The sequence below is a fragment of the Leuciscus leuciscus genome (genome assembly GCF_965113295.1).
Source record: "Leuciscus leuciscus genome assembly, chromosome: 2".
Lineage (NCBI taxonomy): Eukaryota > Metazoa > Chordata > Actinopteri > Cypriniformes > Leuciscidae > Leuciscus > Leuciscus leuciscus.
Genome location: NC_138726.1, coordinates 52,720,969 through 52,742,706, shown reverse-complemented (window position 1 = coordinate 52,742,706; position 21,738 = coordinate 52,720,969). Strand labels below are relative to the sequence as shown.

Below are 21,738 nucleotides of genomic sequence, written 5' to 3'. Positions count from 1 at the left end.
ATCCTGTCGCTGCTTCGCGTGCCGTCTTTCATCAATCAACCCCCATGTCTCGTCCTGTATCCATCGCTCTTTGTAGGTCCCTCTTCGGCGACCAATCGCAACCTCTGCGCTCTCCACCACCGTCTCTCGGAAAAGCTTTCAACAGCCCTCCAGGTCGATGGACTCAGACTGTTCCAATGCCTGGAATCGATTCTGAAATTCGATCTGGAATCGCTCATTTACGTTCCCATCTTTGAGATTTGTCACATTGAATGGGCGGCGTCGCTGAGGCGGGGAAAGTCGCCACACGAAGCGCAAACGACACTTGGCACGAAGGAGGTTGTGGTCAGAAGCCACATCTGCACTGCGCTGGACTCTGACATCAAGAACAGACGATCGCCATCACTTTGCGACGCAGATGTAGTCGATCTCATTTAGTGTTCGGCCATCAGGGGATCACCAAGTTTTCTTGTGGATTTCCTTGTGGTTGAAGAATGTATTTCCGACACATTTGCAGCGCAGAAAGTGGAGAGTCGGATTCTGTTATCATTTGTTATTGTTGCTGAACCAAAGGGCCCGATATTTCACTCAAAACCTTGTCGGTTTCCGCTGATCTTGGCGTTAAAGCCTCCCATTAGCAGGAGAAGGTTGTGATGTGGGATGCTGCCAATTTCTTCCTGCAGTTGTTCGTAGATGGTGTCCTTGGCCGTATCATCTTCAATGGTGCATATACCTGGACCACGGTGATCTTCACGTGTCGGGCTTGTAAACGAACCGTTAATATTCGGTCAGACACTGGCTTCCAAGTGATCAAGGTGCTGCTTGCTTCGACAGCACAATGCCAACGGCGTGCACATGGTCTGAATTGTGGCTGGAATAGATGATAGTCTTATCGTCACTGATGATTTTACTGTTGCCTGTCCATCTAACTTCGGTAATGCCAAGCATGTCTATTTGGTATTTGTCAAATTCGTGGAGAAGTTGCAAAAGCTTGCTAGTTTGGTACAAGGTACGCATGTTCAATGTTCCAATTTTCGTGATATTTTTTGCCTCAAAGATCGAGCCTCTCATCTGGCATCGGATGCCGCCCCCAAAGGGGCTTTGCTCCTCTACTGTCATAGTAATTCGGTTGTCTCCTCCGCATTTAGATGCTTGACAACGTTTAGATTTACTAGTCGTTTCAGTGGCGAGAGATTGTTTTATGGGGTGAGGTTGCCAAACCCACGCCCAACCCTCCTACTTTACCCGGGATTAATTAACCAAAGGCGGAGTTAAAAAATTCTGTGAGTATAAGATGAGTATAAGATGGTGAGTGAGTACAAGATTTTTTTTTATTAATTTTTTTTACTTGGATACACTTTAGATTAGGTCCAATTCTCACTTTTAATTAACTATGAACTATGACTTTTGCCTCAATAAACTGCTAATTGCTTATTAATCGTTAGTAGTTAAGTCTAGGTATTGAGTATAAGGGATGTATATGGTCATGCAGAATAAGGCATTAATATGTATTTTATATGGTCATGCAGAATAAGGCATTAATATGTATTTTATAAGTACTAATAAACAGCCAATATCTTATTAATATGCATGCTAATAAGCAAATATAGTTAATATAGTTAATTGGACCCCAAACTAAGTGTTACCAAAAACTTATACCAACCCCAAACTATTGAACTGTATAGTGTGATATATAGCTATATTTTAGATACAGGCCTAATTCATAGGCTAAATCTAGAGTGAAGTTTATTTAGCCTACTTTTCTGTGGCAACGGGTTTCTTCCTCATTGAAGTCAGTCAACTAATTACATTTTACAGTGTGCGATGTGTTTGAATCCATACAGCATAACCGATGCATAATTTGCCAGTGAAGGTCAGGCCGCGACCATTGGACTTTAGTGATAACCAGCTGTTTAGTTTCGGGGTGTAAAATGCAAAAGCAGGACAGGAGAGGGGAGGGCAAACAGAGCCTATAAATGACCGCTGCTTTTAGCTACACGTTTTGAGTGTCACACTGGTGTAATCTCACTCTCCATGGAAATACTGGCTCAGCTCGCTGAATCAACAACACCTGGAAATAAATAGCCAAATAATTTCTCAGCAAAGCAAAACTAGCCTAAATAAAGCAGAGCAATACCTAACTCAGGAATACTGCCGTTGATTGTGGATGATTTAGGAGCCGGTGTGATCTAAAAGCAGCCATGGATCCGGTTATTGAAGCCGTAGCTTTGTTTCTGGGCTTTGTGAGTTGGGTCATGGTTGGCATCACAATCCCGAACCGCTACTGGAAAGTGTCGTCGTTGGACGGGACAGTGATCACCACCTCCACCCTGTACGAGAACCTGTGGATGTCCTGCGCCACGGACTCGACCGGAGTGCACAACTGCCGCGAGTTCCCCTCGCTGCTCGCCCTGTCCGGTACAAAACACCTCTCAAACTAATCATTTCACCATCACAGATGTAGAAACTTGATATTAGCGACCACTGTCATACATGAACAATGTAAATAAATTTAATTTTGGCGGGAACTTTGGTGACCATGAATTTTCTCACATCAGCACACATGTTTTGTGAATAATTTAGAGCAATTATCTTTCTTTCTTTCTTGCTTGCCTTCTTTCTTTCTTTTTTTGTTTTGTTTCTTATTTATTTAGCCCCTTCAATGTTTCTGTTTATTTGTTTACTGCTATATAGGCTATTTTCTTTGTCAGGCTATTCTTCTTTAATTTTCTTTATTTTTCCTTCTCAGTCCATGAATTTATTTTCTTTGTCGGTCTTTATTTATTTAGGCCTATGTATTTATTTATTTGCTTTCTCACGTCAGTAAATATTTGATATTTATTTGTCTTTCTTTTTTTGTTTAATACTGTTTATTATTTATTTACGTATTTTCCTTGCCGGTCTTTCCTTTTTTTTATTTAGGCTTTTTATTTATTTATTCGTTCTCAGTTCAGTAAATATTTTATATTTATTTGTCTTTCTATACTTGTTACTGTTTACTATTAATGTATTTTTTAATCTATCTATCTATCTATCTATCTATCTATCTATCTATCTATCTATCTATCTCAGTCCAGTAGCCTAATTATTTATATTAATTTGACTTTAATTTATTTGTTTACTACTATTTATTTATGTAGGCTAATTTTGTTGTAGGACTTTATTTGTTTGTTTGTTTTTCGTTCTCAGTTCGGTAAATATTTTATATTTATTTGCCTTTCTTTATTTGTGTAGCCTACTACTGTTTAAATATATTTATGTATTTTCTTCGTTGGTCTTTCCTTCTTTAAGTTTATTTATTTATTCGTTCTCGGTCAAGTAATTTTATTTTATTTGACTTAATGTATTTGTTTACTACTATTTACTTGGCTATATATTTATTTATTTATTTAGTTCGTTAGTTGTGCATTTTCTTTGTCGGTCTTTCACTTCTACATTCCTTCCTTCCTTCCTTCCTTCCTTCCTTCCTTCATTCATTCATTCATTCATTCATTCATTCATTCATTCATTCATTCATTCATTCATTTATTTATTTATTTATAGGCCTAGTAATTCATTTATATTTCTCTTTCTTTCTTTCTCTTTCTTTCTTTCTTATGCTGTTTATTTGTATATCTTTAGGTAGGCTAATTCTTGTATTTACAGTCCTTCATATGTTCTTTTTCAGCACTACTGTAACGTGTTTCAGGCAGCACGTGTGTCAGTGTATTATTATCTCTCCTCCTCGCGCAGGTTATATCCAGGCGTCTCGCGCGCTGATGATCGCGGCTGTGGTGTGCGGCTCGTTCGCGGTGGTCGCGACACTGATCGGCATGCAGTGCTCGAAGGCCGGCGGGGAGAACTACCTCCTGAAGGGCAGACTCGCCGGAACCGGAGGCGTACTCTTCCTTCTGCAGGGTAAAACACATTCATATTTAATATCAATATTAGGCTATAGAATGACGACTGGAATGTAGGCCTATACATGCATGCATAGGCTATCTTAGATTCACTCATCAGGATGCGTTACTGCTATTATCTGTTAATCTTTATGGCTATGTTTTTGATCTCTTGTAAAGGTTTGTGCACGATGGTATCAGTGTCATGGTACGCTGCAAACATCACTCAAGAGTTCTTCAACCCGCTCTACCCCGGGCAAAAGTGAGTAAGATCTCACTATTAAAGAGTTTAGAGGGAAATGCTGCCCCCTGCTGACTCCACTCTACTCACATCCAACAGGTGCCTCTGGCTGCACGGTTTTACAAAGTATTTGTTTAAATAAACTGCAGACTATTACTGAATTGCCGGCAAAAGTGCGTATCGAGGGTGCATATTTTTTTAGCCTGACATTACGGTAATTGAATAGTATTTTATTATATAATTGAATCATGTCGTACAGTGTGGTCTGTAATGATCTTATAGGATTGGCCAAATCTCACAGTCTGTACACTCTCAGAAAGAAAGGTACAAAATCTGTCACTGGACCAGTCCCCTTTGAAAAGGTACTAATATTTACAATTTAGATAATATTATGTTCCTTTAAGATACTAATATGGACCCTTCAGGGGTAAATGAGGTATAAAAGCATACGTTTTGAAAAGGTACCACCCCAGTGACCGCTCTTATACCTTTTTTTTCTGAGAGTGTAACAGGACAATTCCTCAAATCCAGCAGTCCTGCAGAGTTTAGCTCAAACTCACTTACCTGCAATCTTCCAGTAACTCTGAAGTCCTCGACTGGCTCAGGTGTGTTTGATTAGGGTTGTAATTAAACTCTGCAGGGCAGGACCGGATTTGAGGAACCCTGTCCTATAGTCTCATGGACTTCATTATCACGTGCACGCCACACGGTGGCTATTATAAGTCCACACGACCGTAAGTGCATATGAAGTGCATGTGTGCCATTTGGGACAGGGCCGTGTGTTTACTGGCGTGAGGGTGGGACGACCTGTCACTCACACGAGATTGGCCAGTTGCAAACCACAACCATCCATTCAATTACAGACGGGCAAAATCAAGTCCCTCCCTAAATTTTTTCCTCCAAGAAGCCATTTCACTCGAATACACGTCACAATAGAAAATATTAGCACACTTTAAAGTCCCCATGAAATCAAAATGGAAGTTTTTTAGCTTTTAGTATGAATATGAATATGCTTACTGTTATCTATAAGCTAGTGTGCTCCAAAACAATGACAACATTCGCATTTAGAAGAAATATAAGCATTCAAAACTTACAGTTTCTCACTCTCAAAATCAATGATTTTGATGACATCACTCGGCACTTCAGCTTCTCATCAGATTTTCTGACCAATCAAATGCTCTCTAGAATCTGAAGCTCCGCCCCCTACTATATAAATTGACGCTGAAGCTAAAATCGGTCACTTGTTCACAAATTTACTGTTTTCTATATGGTTCATTCATATGCGCGAGACCACAAAAACATCGGACCTATTTGAATTCTGCACAAAATGCTATGTTTTAAAGCGATATGGAGGAGATTATGAGGAAACTGCGGCTTTACTGAGCTCAACAGCTCTACCCGAACTGTGATATAAACTAAACGCTATTGGCTATTAAAAAAAAAAGGAGGAGCTGTTCAATATGTCCCGCCCTCTCTTCCTGTTTCACTGGAAATTATATAAAAACACTGAATAATACTGTGTGTTTCAAGGCACTTCAGTGGGCCTTTAACTTTAGTTTGAAAGCAATTTTAATAACGAGTGAAACTTATGTATGTTACACTGAAGTGAGCTGAATATATTGTTGTTTTTGTGGTGTGCCGTAGGTATGAGATTGGGGAGGCTTTATACATCGGCTGGGCCTCGGGTGTCCTCTCCATCTGTGGAGGAGCTTGTCTCATGTTCAGCTGCAAATTAGGCTCAAGCGAGAAGACGTGAGTTGCTTTGTTGCTCACACTCACTCACACACTTCTGTTATCTTTACATGAGTCGTAATGTGCTCCTATAATATTTTCCCCATTCTAGTTATTTTAATGAATTTGTGTGTTTCTTTCATTCTTGCAGAGGTTACCCTTACCAGCCCACGCGAGAAACGGTTTACTCAACGTCCACATCCAGGAGAGAAGCTCAGAGCACTTATGGAAGAAATGCCTACGTCTAAATGAAGCAATTCTGGGCAAACATGATATTTTAATATAGCAGTTGACTGTTAATATTCCGTCTGTGCAATTATGTAAATATTTATAGAGACGCACTGGCAGTTTTTGGCCTCCTAAGAATAAGTCGTAAATCATGTAAAATGTTACCATGTCAGTTTTGCTGTGCAAAAACACCTCGGAGAACATTATACAGAATGTAAGAGTTGATTCACTGAATAGGAATTACACAATGAAAATGCTTCAATTTGGTTCAGAATTCTTTTGCCGTAGTTTCATGAATCAAGGTATATATAGAAAAGAAGGATTCATAATGTGTTGATGATCTTTTCTCCATTTATTTGTACAAATGACCCTGTTTTATATGCTGTATTTTATACAAACATTAAACATACATGACATTAAAAAGGCCATTATGTATTTAGGGATGTTTTATTGTTTGACAAGGCTCACGTAATACCAACAATAATCCTACATTTCATATTTTATTTTCCACTCTTACAGAAATTTGATTATTTACACTATTTAATCTTATTTTCATTTTTTTCTGATATACATAGGCCTATCAATAACAATAGCAATTAAATACAGTGGAAACTACGGTTTCCTTTACAACCGAGACTGGATGATTCGTTTATGTTGTATTCTATTCTTAAATACTCAAGGAGCTTTATAAAATACAGCATAATTGAATAGAATAGAACAGAACAGAATAGAATAGATATATATTAACCATGGTCTCCACAGTTTCCTTTACTACTGAGACTGGATGATTATTTTATGTTGTATTCTATTCCATCATGCACGGCAGAATAGAATAGAATAGAATAGAATAGAATAGAATAGAATAGAATAGAATAGAATAGAATAGAATAGAATAGGCAGATATTAACCATGGTATGCATGGTTTCCTTTACTACCAAGACTGGGTGATTCTTTTATGTTGTATTCTATTCCATCATGGTATATGAGCTTTTAAAACACAGCATAATAGAATAGAATAGAATAGAATAGAATAGAATAGAATAGAATAGAATAGAATAGAATAGAACAGAACAGACATATTTACCATGGTATCCACAGTTTCCTTTACTACAGAGACTTGGTGGTTCTTTTAAGTATTCTATTCCATAATGCCATAGGGCCTTTATAAAACACAACATAATTGAATTGAATTGAATTGAATTGAATTGAATTGAATTGAATTGAATTGAATTGAATAAACACAGATATTTACTATGGTCTCCACGGTTTCCTTTACTACGAGACTTGGTGATTCTTTTATGTTGTATTCTATTCCATAATGCTATAGGAGCATTAGAAAACACAATATAATATAATATAACAGAATAGAATAGAATAGAATAGAATAGAATAGAATAGAATAGAATAGAATAGAATAGAATAGAATAGGCAGATATTAACCATGGTATGCATGGTTTCCTTTACTACCAAGACTGGGTGATTATTTTATGTTGTATTCTATTCCATCATGCTATATGAGCTTTTAAAACACAGCATACTAGAATAGAATAGAATAGAATAGAATAGAATAGAATAGAATAGAATAGAATAGAATAGAATAGAATAGAATAGAATAGAATAGAATAGAATAGGCAGATATTAACCATGGTATGCATGGTTTCCTTTACTACCAAGACTGGGTGATTCTTTTATGTTGTATTCTATTCCATCATGGTATATGAGCTTTTAAAACACAGCATAATAGAATAGAATAGAATAGAATAGAATAGAATAGAATAGAATAGAATAGAATAGAATAGAATAGAATAGAATAGAACAGAACAGACATATTTACCATGGTATCCACAGTTTCCTTTACTACAGAGACTTGGTGGTTCTTTTAAGTATTCTATTCCATAATGCCATAGGGCCTTTATAAAACACAACATAATTGAATTGAATTGAATTGAATTGAATTGAATTGAATTGAATTGAATTGAATTGAATTGAATTGAATAAACACAGATATTTACTATGGTCTCCACGGTTTCCTTTACTACGAGACTTGGTGATTCTTTTATGTTGTATTCTATTCCATAATGCTATAGGAGCATTAGAAAACACAATATAATATAATATAACAGAATAGAATAGAATAGAATAGAATAGAATAGAATAGAATAGAATAGAATAGAATAGAATAGAATAGGCAGATATTAACCATGGTATGCATGGTTTCCTTTACTACCAAGACTGGGTGATTATTTTATGTTGTATTCTATTCCATAATGCTATAGGAGCATTAGAAAACACAATATAATATAATATAACAGAATAGAATAGAATAGAATAGAATAGAATAGAATAGAATAGAATAGAATAGAATAGAATAGAATAGAATAGAATAGAATAGAATAGGCAGATATTAACCATGGTATGCATGGTTTCCTTTACTACCAAGACTGGGTGATTATTTTATGTTGTATTCTATTCCATCATGCTATATGAGCTTTTAAAACACAGCATACTAGAATAGAATAGAATAGAATAGAATAGAATAGAATAGAATAGAATAGAATAGAATAGAATAGAATAGAACAGACATATATGTACCATGGTATCCACAGTTTCCTTCACTACAGAAACTTGGTGTTTTTTTTAAGTATTCTATTCCATAATGCCATAGGGGCTTTATAAAACACAACATAATAGAATAGAATAATAGAATAGAATAAACACAGATATTTACCATGGTCTCCACGGTTTCCTTTACTACGAGACTGGTGATTCTTTTATGTTGTATTCTATTCCATAATGCTATAGGAGCTTTATAAAACATAACATAATATAATATAATATAATATAATATAATATAATATAATATAATATAATATAATATAATATAATATAATTAATATAATATAATATAACAGAATAGAATAGATTAGAATAATAGAATAGAATAGAATAGAATAGAATAGAATAGAATAGAATAGAATAGACAGATATTTACCATGGTCTCCACGGTTTCCTTTACTCCCGAGACTCGTCGAGGCGAGAATAGACTTTTCATCTCTAGTAAAGGATGATGGGTCATATATCAACTATCAGTCCATTGCTAGATGTGGGCGTGTTCGTCCAGTGCGCTAAAATAATTCGGCCAATGGGACGAGACCACGTTCGTCGACAAACACGGATGTCACCGCGCTGAAATGTAGGGCAATTTGAATTGTACACCTAAGAGGTTCAGTAAAAGGAGACCTCATAAAGTTCGTGTCCGACAACTGTTGTGCACAGTCACTGTCACACGGGGCTAAGAAACAACTCAATACAAAGTATCATACACTTATTGAGAGACACACGGAACTAGAGTTTCACATTCCTTTATTCAACTCGGACATATTTATAACCCGGACAACAGAAACATCTCCTCACCAAGAATGCCGGATATGCCGCTGTTATGGTGATCTGAGGATAAACACTCTTTCTGTCATATTGCTTGTTGTGAAGCACAGTGGGAAGACATACGGTTGTGTATCGGGGGTGTGATTGATAGATGTCATGATGGATTCGGGACGGCGGAGAGGTTTGAACAGTGTCCTGTCCTCCCTGTCTCTGCTCTGTGTGGTCCTGGACCTACAGCTGGACGGTGAGATTTCACTCTTATTCTTCTTCCATACATGAGATTATGTTTATATGCAAAGGATTTCAGGTTTTGTCAGGTTTCCTGTACTAAGTTGTCCGGGAAGTACCATAGTATTACCATGTCTTTGGACATGTACCATGTTAATACTATGGTATTGCCACACTTACCACTTAAAATACCATTGTACTCAAATATGGTAATCATGAAATGTATTTCAGAACACCATGGCATCATAATCTGATGATACCTTTACTCTATCATGATACGTTTACAGGTGCTCAACAGGAAGTGACAAAGAAGAAGTCTTTCGAAAAATAGTTTAAAATCAGATTGGCTTATAAAACTTAGTGATATGCGTATCTAGACACAATTTTAATGCCATCTGATACACAAGGATACTGTATTGACAGCTCAGTAGGATTTGAAGCACACGTTATTTAAAAATTCCCTGACTGGTCTGATTTCACAGTACAATAGTAATACCGTGTTATTATTGTACATGATTTGTTTGATGTGTCATTACAAGGTACTTCACGAGGTTTAGAAGTGATAGAAAGTAAGTAGAGAAGGTAGTTAGTAATTTTAGGTTTTGTTTTCCAAATCAATCCTGCTTGCTTTCACTTTTTGTGCTGCCATTGTGAACCGAAACACAATATGCAAAGGAGTTTTGTTTTTATGACGTTACAGAAATGCTTAACTTTTTGGGTATGTAAATGTAAACATGTATATAAAGCATGTAAACTCAATCCCATGAGGCAGATGGAGGGTTTTTTTTTAAGCTGCCCCAGGAAGAAGCTGTTCTGACATCCAGTCATTTCTCATTTAAATCACTCCAAAATGTCCGAGGCCTGGTGTCATGTGTAAGTCGCTTCGTTTCAGGTGTTTTGGGCGCCACACCTGTTGAGATCGAGCATCATCTGGAAATGGGCCGTAAGCTGCTGGCAGCCGGACAGTTAGCTGAGGCCCTGTCTCATTATCATTCAGCTGTGGGTAAGACCCATGCACACACACACACACACACACACACACACACACACACACACACACACACACACACACACACGTGCAATCATCACACATGAAAGCTAAACTACTGTTCAAAAGATTGGGGTCAAATAAACACAGTGAGCAGAAGAGACTTTCAGAAAGATTTTTGAACGGTAGCTTAATTATTTTGCTATTCAGTACTAAAAATGCATTTAATTTCAGTGTATGTAGATCATTCAAAAATTAAGAAAAGGTTCAGTTACACTTCATTAACCAATTCAAACTTCCTAAATAGAGGGCGACTCTAAGAACTACCTGACGTACTACAAACGGGCCGCCGTTTTCCTGGCCATGGGCAAGTCCAAGTCAGCGCTGCCAGACCTGACCCAAGCCATTCAGCTCAAGCCAGACTTCCTCGCTGTGAGTTACATTTTGTTGTTGTGATATCAAACCGGGTTATAGGTGTAAACACTCAGTATGGTGTGTGCATGTTTTCAGGCCAGACTGCAGAGGGGTAATATTCTGCTGAAACAAGGAAGTACTCAAGAGGCCAGAGAAGACTTCCAAGCGGTAGTGAGTACAACAATTCCCTTAAAGGGATAGTTCACCCTGAAATGAAATATTATCTTTTACACACCCTGTTGTTGTTTTTTAATGCCGTTCTTTCTTTTTCGGACCACAAAAGGAGATGATAAAGTCCCTCTCGTGCTCATCCATATAATGGCAGTGAATAGAGACCAACGTCAAGCTTTTCAGAAAAGATGCAAAAGTATCACAGTATGATCCCATGTTACACGTGCCGTATATTCCAAGTGTTCTGGGGGTTTACGATAGGGTTTGGTGAAAAACAACCTGAAATTTAATGTAGTGTTTAACAAAAATCCTGACCTTGGCCGTTGATCTTCTGTTCTCGACTGCGTGTTCATGAGACTCATTAGAGCTTCAGTTCACTCCGACTCGACCAGGAAAAGCACACAAGATGTGAAAAATCAAGACTAGTGAAAACGCGATGTGAAATACAACGCCTAGAAATCCCCCAAAAAAGTATCTGTGTACTTTCTTCACTGAGTTGAATATCTCCGGACTAGACCCCGGTTGTCTGATGAAAGTCAGAATGACAGATGTGAACATAACTTCTTGTTGCGACAAACACAATATATATATATTCACCTCAGAGAGTAAAAAAGTACATGGATTGTATTTCAGTTAGTCTTGATTTCTCACATCTTGTGTGCTTTTTCGACTGGGCGAGTCGGAGTGAACTGTGGCTCTTATAGAAACGAGGGCGCCGCCATCTTTAGAATATTGTCTTTTAACTTCCGTTTTTGCGGTCGCCCTGTATATTTCTATGGCATTGCTGTCCAGGAGTAATTAGCTTTTGAAGTGGATTTACTTAATGTAAAGTTAACGAAAGTTATCATGAGGACTGTGATGTTTAAAGCAGATGACTTAACAAACGTCAGTTGACCGGGAATATTTTAAAACGAGCCGTTCATTAATAAACATGCAAAATCGCTGTCAAAATACAGACCAGAAGTCAAAAGACAACGAGCGCAGCGCTGAAAAGGGGCGGGGCTACATAGTCTATAGAGTGGAGCGGGTATGACGTCACTTTGTAGGCCAACCGGCAGTTAGCATCACGCTGGTTACCTCTAGAAAAACCAATAGGACTTTCCCATAGGCTTTTGGATTATTGCTAAAAACAAGCTCTGTGATCAACAAAAGTTTATGATACTTACACGTTTTGTCCATCAAATTTTAGAGATGAACACAACCTTTATGAATTTTGAAGCCTAAATGCAGCAGTCGCCAGAAGTTAAAAGCTAAAGGTAGACTATAAACGAACTACACCCCCGTCTCATGAATTCAACGTCACCATCACTAAGCTTCTGACAACTCTTTCAGCTTTTATCTAAAAAAAACATTTTCCCAGGAAGTTTAAGTTAGAAAAGTTTATAATATCACAATTATAAGCATAACGAAGCTGTAAAAGCGGACTGAGTTTCCCTGTTTAATCTCCTCGACTGCCTCTGTAGTCCCATTTAGCCACTTGCTCTCAACCGCCTTTTTCAAGACACTTAACAGCTTCAAAAAATCACAAGTGGGGCAAAAGTGTCTTGAGCTTGCGTCACCACAGACTTTATTTCAGCCATTTAACCAAAAACCCATTAAAAAAAAACCCATTGACTTCGGGATGATGGAACCGGAAGTGCTGACATGCAACTTGCTTCTGCGTTTTGGCCTACAAAGTGATGTCATACCTACACCACTCTATAGAGTCTCATGAACGTGCAGTCGAGAACAGAAGATCAATGGCCAAAATCAGGATTTTCATTAAATAATACATTAAATTTCAAGTTTTCTGAAATAAACCCCAGAAAACTTGGAATATGTAGCATGGGATCATTCTGTGATGCTTTTGAATCATTTTTTGAAAAGCTTGATGCTGGTTGCTATTCACTGCCATTATATGGACGAGCGCATCCTTTTGTGGTCCATAAAAGAAGGAAGTGCATACGGCATTAGAACAACACCAGGGTGAGTAAATGATGACTTGATTTTCATTTTAGGGTGAACTATCCCTTTAAAACCTGCCAACTTCATTCTCAAACCAGATCACATTCTGCATCTACTTGCTCTGTTCCTGCCGTCTGCCCTGTTAACTGCTCGCTCTCTCTCGCAGCTGAAGCGTTCCCCGGATCATGAGGAAGCACATGACCAGCTCCACAAGGCCGATGAGCTGGAGTTACTCCAGGAAGAGGCACATGAGGCCTATCACCATGGAGACTACACCACTACTGTCCAGGTGCTGGAGCGAGTCATAGAGGTGAGTTAGTCTGGAGACCTAATACACATGCAGCAGCAACAGGTGTTGCTTATAGGAATATTAAAGGGATAGTTCACACAAAACTGAAAAGGATGGTAGGTATTATTTATTCATCCTCGTGTTTTTTCAAAGCCATTTGACTTTTTTTTTTTTTTTTCATGAAACTCAGAATCATTATCAGATTCTAGAATGTTTTAAGTACAAGAAAAATTGGTATGTGAGTTATTCTGTAAAGCTAGCCTGGAAATCCAGACCCAAATCTGAAAGATTAATGGTCTGGCATCGACTAATGAAAATCGTCCAGCTTGAGGGGCGGCACCAAGCATGCATTTGAAAATCTCACTGCACGCAATTGGATAACACTACGACCAATCACAACAAGCCCCATACGCTTAGCTACCAGCGGAGCTAACTGGTAGATTAGACTCTTGCCGTATCCGGTCGGCAAAACAGCAAAAACGTCCTTCTTGCAAAGGAAGGATTCGAGCACCGTCTTCTGTTCCTCTTTTAGATAAAAAGCCAAGTCTAACTCGTTCATTGTAGCGGCCAAAGCCGTTTCAAACAACTGGTGTTCATCCATAGCGATCTTGCAATGTTTACTAATGACTTTGACGTTGCAGCGATGTCGTCATCTGTTTAGCTCGCCTCTGGCCCGCCTATATCAGATAACCCGATGTGATTGGTGCAGCTCGGATACAAGGACATATTTAATGAGCATCATTACTCGACGCCAGAGTAAACTCGCTGAGAAAATTCAACTTGTGCTCTCGCGAGAACTCTGGATTTCCAGGGTACTGTAAAGCTCCAAAAAAGACAGAATATTTACATAAAATACATTTATAGAACTTGTGAACTACATTGAAAGTAGAGCTGCACATTTACATCACATAACATTAAATAATTTAGCAGACGCTTTTATCCAAAGCGACTTACAAATGAGGAGAACAATAGAAGCAATCAAACCAACAATAGGGCAACTATATGCAAGAGCCATGACTAGTCCCAGTTAGTCCAGCAGAGTACACGTAGCAAGCTTTTAAAAAAAATAGATATATAGAATAGTGTTAGTAGACATGGGTCAGGTGTTGATGAAAAAGGTGCGTCCAGCAATTTCTTGAAGACTCAGCAGCTCGTGTTGAGTTAGGAAGACTTCGCTGATTCATCCAGTAAAGAAACAAATGAAGTATGAGTGAGTCATTCATTCCAGCTTTAATTGAAAGTCTTCTGAATCACAAATTTATACCGTTGTTCAAAGATTTTGAGATTTTATTGTTTTTGAAAGAATTCGCCTGCTCAGCAAGGCTGCATTTATTTGTTCAGAAATACAGTAAACCAGTAATATTATGATTTGAAACAAATGTTTTCTATTTGAATAAATTGTAAAATGTAATTTATTCCTGTGACGCAAAGCTGAATTTTCAGCATCATTACTCCAGTCTTCAGTGTCAGAAATCATTCTGAAATGCTGATTTACTGTAACTTTTAATCCATTTAATGCGTCCTTCCTGAATAACAGCCTTTATTCCCTGAAAATATTTAGCTTTTTTTCATGTGCAGATCTTTTTCCAGATTTTTTTCACTGAAAATATGAACGTTTTTTTTTAGGTCAAGTATTCTTGAAGAATTAAACCTTTTATCACTTATCATATTATCATTGTTGATCTCACTTTCCCTTATTTTGAGTTGTTTACCTCAAAGGTGCAGTGAGTGATTTCTCAGAAGCGCTTTTGAAAGTGGGGATGGTTGTATTTTGAGGAGTGTACTGTTTATTTTTTGCTTATCTTCACTTTATATTTCGTGAAGTATTTTTTCTTCTTCACTTCAGCTGTGATAAAAAGACATCCACTCTTTCACTGCGTGTTGTACGTTTTGTGGGCGGAGCAATGAAGGGAGGGGTGTGTTTGTTTGGGTTGATTTCAAATACCAACAGTGTTTCTCAGAAATCTCTTACTGCACCATTAATGGCCCTACAAATAAAAGACAAAGACAAATAACACATCAAAAGTTGCAGCTAAGGCTTAAGATGTCTCTAGAGATTCAAAACCTCTGCTTGAATGCCTTGTTGTCCTCCAGCTTTGTTCTTGTAGTCATTTTCTCTTGTTTCCCCAGCTCTCTCCGTGGGACCCAGAGTCTCGAGAACTAAGAGCCGAGTGTTTCATCCGCCTCGGGGAGCCGAGGAAGGCCATTATGGACCTGACACCAGCAACTCGTCTCCGTGCGGACAACCGAGCAGGCTTCCTCAAACTCAGTCAACTACATTACAGTTTAGGCGAGCATCACGACTCACTTAAGTATGTACAGCAAGCTAAATGTCAAGTTGTCAGGCTTGTTTTGACAGCTGCATTCTTTAGTTAGGAATTTGGTAATTGAATTCAGTATTCAAGCTTCTCCTGTTGGTAGTTTTAAGGATAATTCGAGGGTCGTACCTGTTAGTAAATACAGTTGTCAGACCCACACACTGACCGTGTGCATGTAGCCGTAGAAACACCATATCAAACTGAATCTAAAAGGAAAGATGTCTCTTTCTTTTGCCGCTGTTCACTTTGTCTTTCCTTCTTTGTTTCTGTTTTCAGTCATGTCCGTGAGTGTCTGAAGCTGGATCAGGATGACAAGGAGTGTTTTGCCCACTACAAACAGGTCAAGAAGCTCAGCAAGCAGCTGGACTCTGCAGAAGAGCTGATCTCAGAACAGAGGTGCTGAAAACATCTCTTCCCCGTCGCTTCTAGAGTGGCCTTTATTTGAGATTCGTCATAGTATATTAATGAGATATTATAAAGTATAGTATTTTATTTTTAACTATTTTTGTGTTCATTTATTTTATTTTATTGCAAACACTACCATTCAAACCTTTGTGATGGTTTTGAAGTAAAATTATTTTTTGTTGTCAAATATTAAATTTAACATATTTTGAAATATAATTTATTCCTGTGATGGTAAAGCTGAATTTTCAGCATCATTACTCCAGTCTTCAGTGTCACATGATCCTTCAGAAATCATTCTAATATGATGATTTGATGCTCAAGAAACATTTATTTTATTATTATTATTAATGTTTAAAACAGTTGTTTTGTTTATTGCTTTGTGGAAACCTGTCATTTTTTTTCTTTTCTTTTTTCTTCTGGATTATTTACATTTACATTTACATTTTTTACATTTAGTCATTTAGCAGACGCCTTTATCCAAAGCGACTTACAAATTAGGACTAAATTCAGCGAGTCATCATAAAGAGGCAAAAGCAACAACAACGCAGGAATTGCTCAAAATACGAAGTTCAGGTATTATTCAGAGTAGCATAAGCCTGATAAGTGATGTTTCAAAGGGAAAGGATTTTTTTTCTTTTTTTTTTTCTATAAGGTTAAGTGCTCACGGAAGAGATTGGTTTTCAGCTGTTTTTTGAATGTTGTCAGGGATTCTGCATTCCGGATGAGGGTGGGGAGAGCGTTCCACCAGCATGGAACTGTGAATGAGAATGTTCTGGAAAGTGATTTTGTGGCTTTCTGTGATGGAACCACGAGACGTCGCTCGTTGACCGATCGTAGGTGTCTGGTAGGGATGTAGACTCGTAGGAGTGAGTGAAAGTAGGAGGGAGCTGAGCCTGTGATAGTTCTGTAAGCAAGCGTCAGTGCCTTGAACTTGATGCGAGCAGCGAGAGGTAGCCAGTGCAGAGAGATGAACAGAGGAGTGACGTGGGCCCTCTTGGGCTCGTTGAAGACAAGACGAGCTGCAGCATTCTGGATCATCTGTAGGGGTTTGGTCGCACATGCTGGGAGTCCAGCCAGAAGGGCATTGCAGTAGTCAAGCCTAGAGATGACCAGGGCCTGGACGATAAGTTGTGTTGCATGCTCAGTTAGGAAAGGCCTGATCTTCCTGATGTTGTGCAGTGCAAACCTGCATGATCGAGCTGTCTTTGAAATGTGATCAGTGAAGGTCAGCTGGTCATCAAACGTTACTCCAAGATTTCTGACCGATCTTGATGGGGTGATTAATGATGACTCTAGCTGGATGGTGAAGTCGTGCTGTAGAGATGGATTGGCAGGGAGGACGAGAAGCTCAGTCTTTTTGAACATTTGAACATAACGTTAAAAAGAACTGTATTTATTTGAAATATAAATCTTTTGTAACACTATAAATGTCTTTAATATCACATTTTTATCAATTGAATGCATCCTTGCTGAATACAAGTGTTAATTTCTTCAAAAAAAGAAGTGTTACTGACTTGGTTTTGAATGGCTCTGTATCATACAGTGTTTCTATCAAAATGATTTTCTATCATTCCAGACTTTGCAGACATCATCATCATTCTGACTATTTATTAATTGTTTTTGTCTTTTGCTCTTGATTGGCAGGTATCAGGAAGCCATTGATAAGTATGAGTCTGTGATGCGAACAGAGCCGAATGTTGCGTTCTACATTAATAAAGCAAAGGAGAGGATCTGTTTCTGCTTAGTCAAAGTATGTGCCATTACAAAATGTAATATAGTCATTATGCTGTTATATTACAAATTTAAAGGACCTTCTAGTTACCATTAATGTGGTATGTGCTCTTTCACATCATTAGAGGTGAATAATGCAAGACCATGTTCAAGTCAGGCTTTGGTGTCTAGCCTTCATCTCATTGGTTGTGGTTTTCTCTTGTGACTCCTCCAGATGAAGGAAGGTGAGGAAGCCTTAGACATTTGTTCAGAAGCTCACCAGAGAGAACCTCAGAATATCCACATCCTCCGGGACCGAGCGGAGGCCTACATCCTACTGCAGGAATATGAGAAAGGTAGAATTTATATTTTATTTTATAATATTTACTCATTTATTACTATATAGGCCCTGTTTACACCTGGTATTAAGATGCGTTTTGGTCGATCGGATCACAAGTGGACGAGGGAGACACATTCCTGTTTAATCCGACTCTTTTGTCCACTTTCAACAACTTCTGTCCTGATTTCTTCGAGGGGAGGGTCTATGAGCGGGTAAATGTGTGGGCTTTGTCAGATCTTTCAATCTAATGAACAAAATAAGCTCACGCAATTTACATATGAACACGACCGGAGACGAACGGAAAAAACACACAGAGAGCATCAGCTTTAGTTTCTGCTCTGAGCTGCAAGATCAGCCGAACGCTGTGAGTGTGTGTTAGAAATCAGGAATGGTGAGAGAACATTGTGCTTGGTGCGTTTTTCATCTTCATACCAAACTTGGGTCTTCAGCCGTTAGTTTAAATCACGCCTGTCTAGCCGCTTCCCATAATGTTTACGCATGAGGTCAGTAGGAGGAGAGTAGACAGTCTTTAGTGGCTGTTCGAACACAAGACCCTGTATTCAGCTGATCGGATCGACCAAAATGCATCTTAATACCATGTAAGGATTTTAATTTTGTATGTATGAAAATGCTTCTTCCTCTGTTCCTCTGCTCAGCTGTGGAAGACTATCAGGAGGCTCGGGAGTTTGATCAAGACAACCAAGAGATTCGTGAAGGTCTTGATCGAGCACAGAAGCTCCTCAAGCTTTCTCGCAAGAGGGACTATTACAAGATCCTGGGGGTCAGCAGGTAAGGCAATGACTTACGATCAGAATCCTGCTTTAAAATGTTAATAACAGTGTTAGGGGCCGCTCACATACGCAAGTCAGTGAAGTGAAGAAAACCCCCCCCGCAATGTGTTTTTTTAAAAGTGAAACTTATTTCAACTTGAGCGCCGTATTGTTAGAACATCGCGTCACGCGCGAGACTCTACAAAAGACGCGAGTGCATTGGTCAAACATGTCTGTCTAGCACGTTTACATTGAAAAACAATGGAGAATTAGAGCAGTGGAATGGAAATACGCGTTCTGTGTGAACCAGCCCTTACTATCGTTCTATGATAATGCAGAAAATGTTGTTGTGCTGGTGGTTGTTGTGCTGGTGCACTTAAAATCCACTTGTTAATTCTGACGTTCAAACGCTCTATCAGATGCAAAAAGCAAACCACAAACTGCGCTAATATTCACTCAGTATGTTGTAATACTACTGAAAAATCATGACCCTAACCTAACCTTTATCTCCAAACCAAAATGTCAATTGGCCAGACAGTGAGTCATCTTTTCTGAATTGTTAAAATATTGGTATCCAGGACACCCTAAGCATGGAGACTGTAGCATACACTGTCGCTGCGTCCGAAATCGAAAAGATTACCCGGATGACCTACTACCATGAGGCCACAGGAGAGGATTTATAAATGGTAGTGAAGCGACGCAACTGACCTTGGTAGGTCACATGACAGTAACATGGCGGATGTAGTACGTCCGAATTTCATTTATACTACCCATATTCTTATACATAGAACATAGTTTTTAACAGTCACAAACCAAGCTTCAAACCAAATGTAGTTCCTACTATACAGCATGCGATTTTGGACGCACCGTGTGAGTTTTTAAAAGCTTAAATGTGTTGTACGAATAAACAGTGCTCATAAATGGCTGTTGAGATGGTATTCTCAATTGAAACAAGTAGAAGCTTTGATGTGGAAACTGAAATCTTTATTAGTAGATAGTAATAAGCATACATGTGAAAGCCAAAAGAACATTGTTTGACAGAAATTCTTGTTTCTTTTCACTTGTTTTCAGGAGTGCCAACAAACAGGAAATCATAAAAGCATACAGAAAGCTGGCTCAGCAGTGGCATCCTGATAATTTCCAGTCTGAAGCAGACAAGAAAGAGGCAGAGAAAAGGTTTATTGATATTGCATCAGCAAAGGAAGTGCTTACAGATCCAGGTAAGATAGCAAATCCGAGTGAAACATGTGATAGCAAATCCGAAATGAAACATGTAAAAACACATGGTTGTCAATGTTCTTTCCAGTAAGTCTGTTTTTGAAAAAGTTTTCTGTCAGTTTTTTTTTTTTTTTAAGTGCCACTGTTATGCTTTTTCGAATATTATCTTTCATGCAGTGTGTAATAGCTTTTTGTGAATGTAAAAGTCTGGAAAGTTTCAAAGATCAAAGTGCACGACAAATAAGGTTATTGAATAGATTCTGAACTGCCGAAATGAGTCGTCAGTAATTCCAGTTTCACTTCCTGTTACAAACCTATGTAGTTGCCCGTGAACAACGTCTACTTTGACCCTCAAACACTGTAGTTGTAGCAGAGACTGGAAGAGTTTGGTTCATGTTGTCGACATGTCGAGAAAATGCTGTAAGTGGCAGACCAATCACAACAGACTGGGTCATCTGACCAATCAGAGCAGAGTAGACCAATCACAACAGACTGGGCCATCTGACCAATCAGAGAAGAGTAGATCAATCACAACAGACTGGGCTGTCTGACCAATCAGAGCAGAGTAGACCAATCACAACAGACTGGGCCATCTGACCAATCAAAGCAGAGTAGACCAATCACAACAGACTGGGCCATCTGACCAATCAGAGCAGAGTAGATCAATCACAACAGACTGGGTCATCTGACCAATCAGAGCAGAGTAGACCAATCACAACAGACTGGGCCATCTGACCAATCAGAGCAGAGTAGATCAATCACAACAGACTGGGTCATCTGACCAATCAGAACAGACTGGGCCATCTGACCAATCAGAACAGAGTAGACCTATCACAACAGACTGGGCCATCTGACCAATCAGAGCAGAGTAGACCAATCACAACAGACTGGTCCATCTGACCAATCAGAGCAGAGTAGATCAATCACAACAGACTGGTCCATCTGACCAATCAGAGCAGAGTAGACTTGCGGAAAGGAGGGATTTGGAGAGACCGAATGTTTGGACGTGTCGTTTGAGAATCTTTGAGATATGAGGTGATGTGCAAAGTATATGAGAAACTGAAATTGTTTCTTTGACTTGATGCATGTAAACCTGTTGTAGGAGAGAAGACCTTCAAAACAAAGTTAGGAAAAATAGCATAACAGGGGCACTTTAACGTTTTGTTTTCGCTGGATGTATGAAGATTGTTTACCTTCAAATATATGCATTCGTCTTTGTTGTTTTCCGTACAGAAATGCGTCAGAAGTTTGATTCGGGCGAGGACCCTCTGGACCCTGAGAATCATCAGGGTGGAGGAGGAGGAGGAAACAGAGAATGGCCCTTTGGCTTCAACCCCTTTGAGAACGGAAACTTCCACTTCAAGTTCCAGTACAACTAATAACAGAGCGGCTGATGCAGTTTAAACGGACAATGATTTGGACTAAGAAACCTGACTAGAGAACCTGCGTTATCCAAACTGAACTTTAGAGGAATCTTATCAAAGGGGGAGTTTGTTTTTGTT

At 38.6% G+C, this 21,738-nt stretch overlaps 2 protein-coding genes across 2 annotated transcripts; both read left to right on the top strand.

The window, feature by feature from the left end:
• The first annotated feature begins 1,948 nt into the window (after positions 1 to 1,948).
• cldn15a (claudin 15a) lies at positions 1,949 to 6,485 on the top strand. The gene is made up of 5 exons (XM_082148010.1): positions 1,949 to 2,397; positions 3,712 to 3,876; positions 4,038 to 4,119; positions 5,743 to 5,850; positions 5,981 to 6,485. Exons 1-5 carry the CDS (start codon positions 2,181 to 2,183, stop codon positions 6,075 to 6,077), a joined length of 669 nt encoding a protein of 222 aa, XP_082004136.1. The 5' UTR covers positions 1,949 to 2,180; the 3' UTR covers positions 6,078 to 6,485.
• Positions 6,486 to 9,231: 2,746 nt separating this feature from the next.
• dnajc3b (DnaJ (Hsp40) homolog, subfamily C, member 3b) lies at positions 9,232 to 21,732 on the top strand. The gene is made up of 12 exons (XM_082147827.1): positions 9,232 to 9,685; positions 10,562 to 10,672; positions 10,965 to 11,089; positions 11,168 to 11,242; positions 13,353 to 13,496; positions 15,606 to 15,787; positions 16,070 to 16,189; positions 17,843 to 17,948; positions 18,144 to 18,264; positions 18,905 to 19,037; positions 20,090 to 20,238; positions 21,470 to 21,732. The coding sequence occupies exons 1-12, from the start codon at positions 9,598 to 9,600 to the stop codon at positions 21,613 to 21,615; spliced, it is 1,500 nt and encodes a 499-aa protein (XP_082003953.1). The 5' UTR covers positions 9,232 to 9,597; the 3' UTR covers positions 21,616 to 21,732.
• The last annotated feature ends 6 nt before the right edge of the window (positions 21,733 to 21,738 follow it).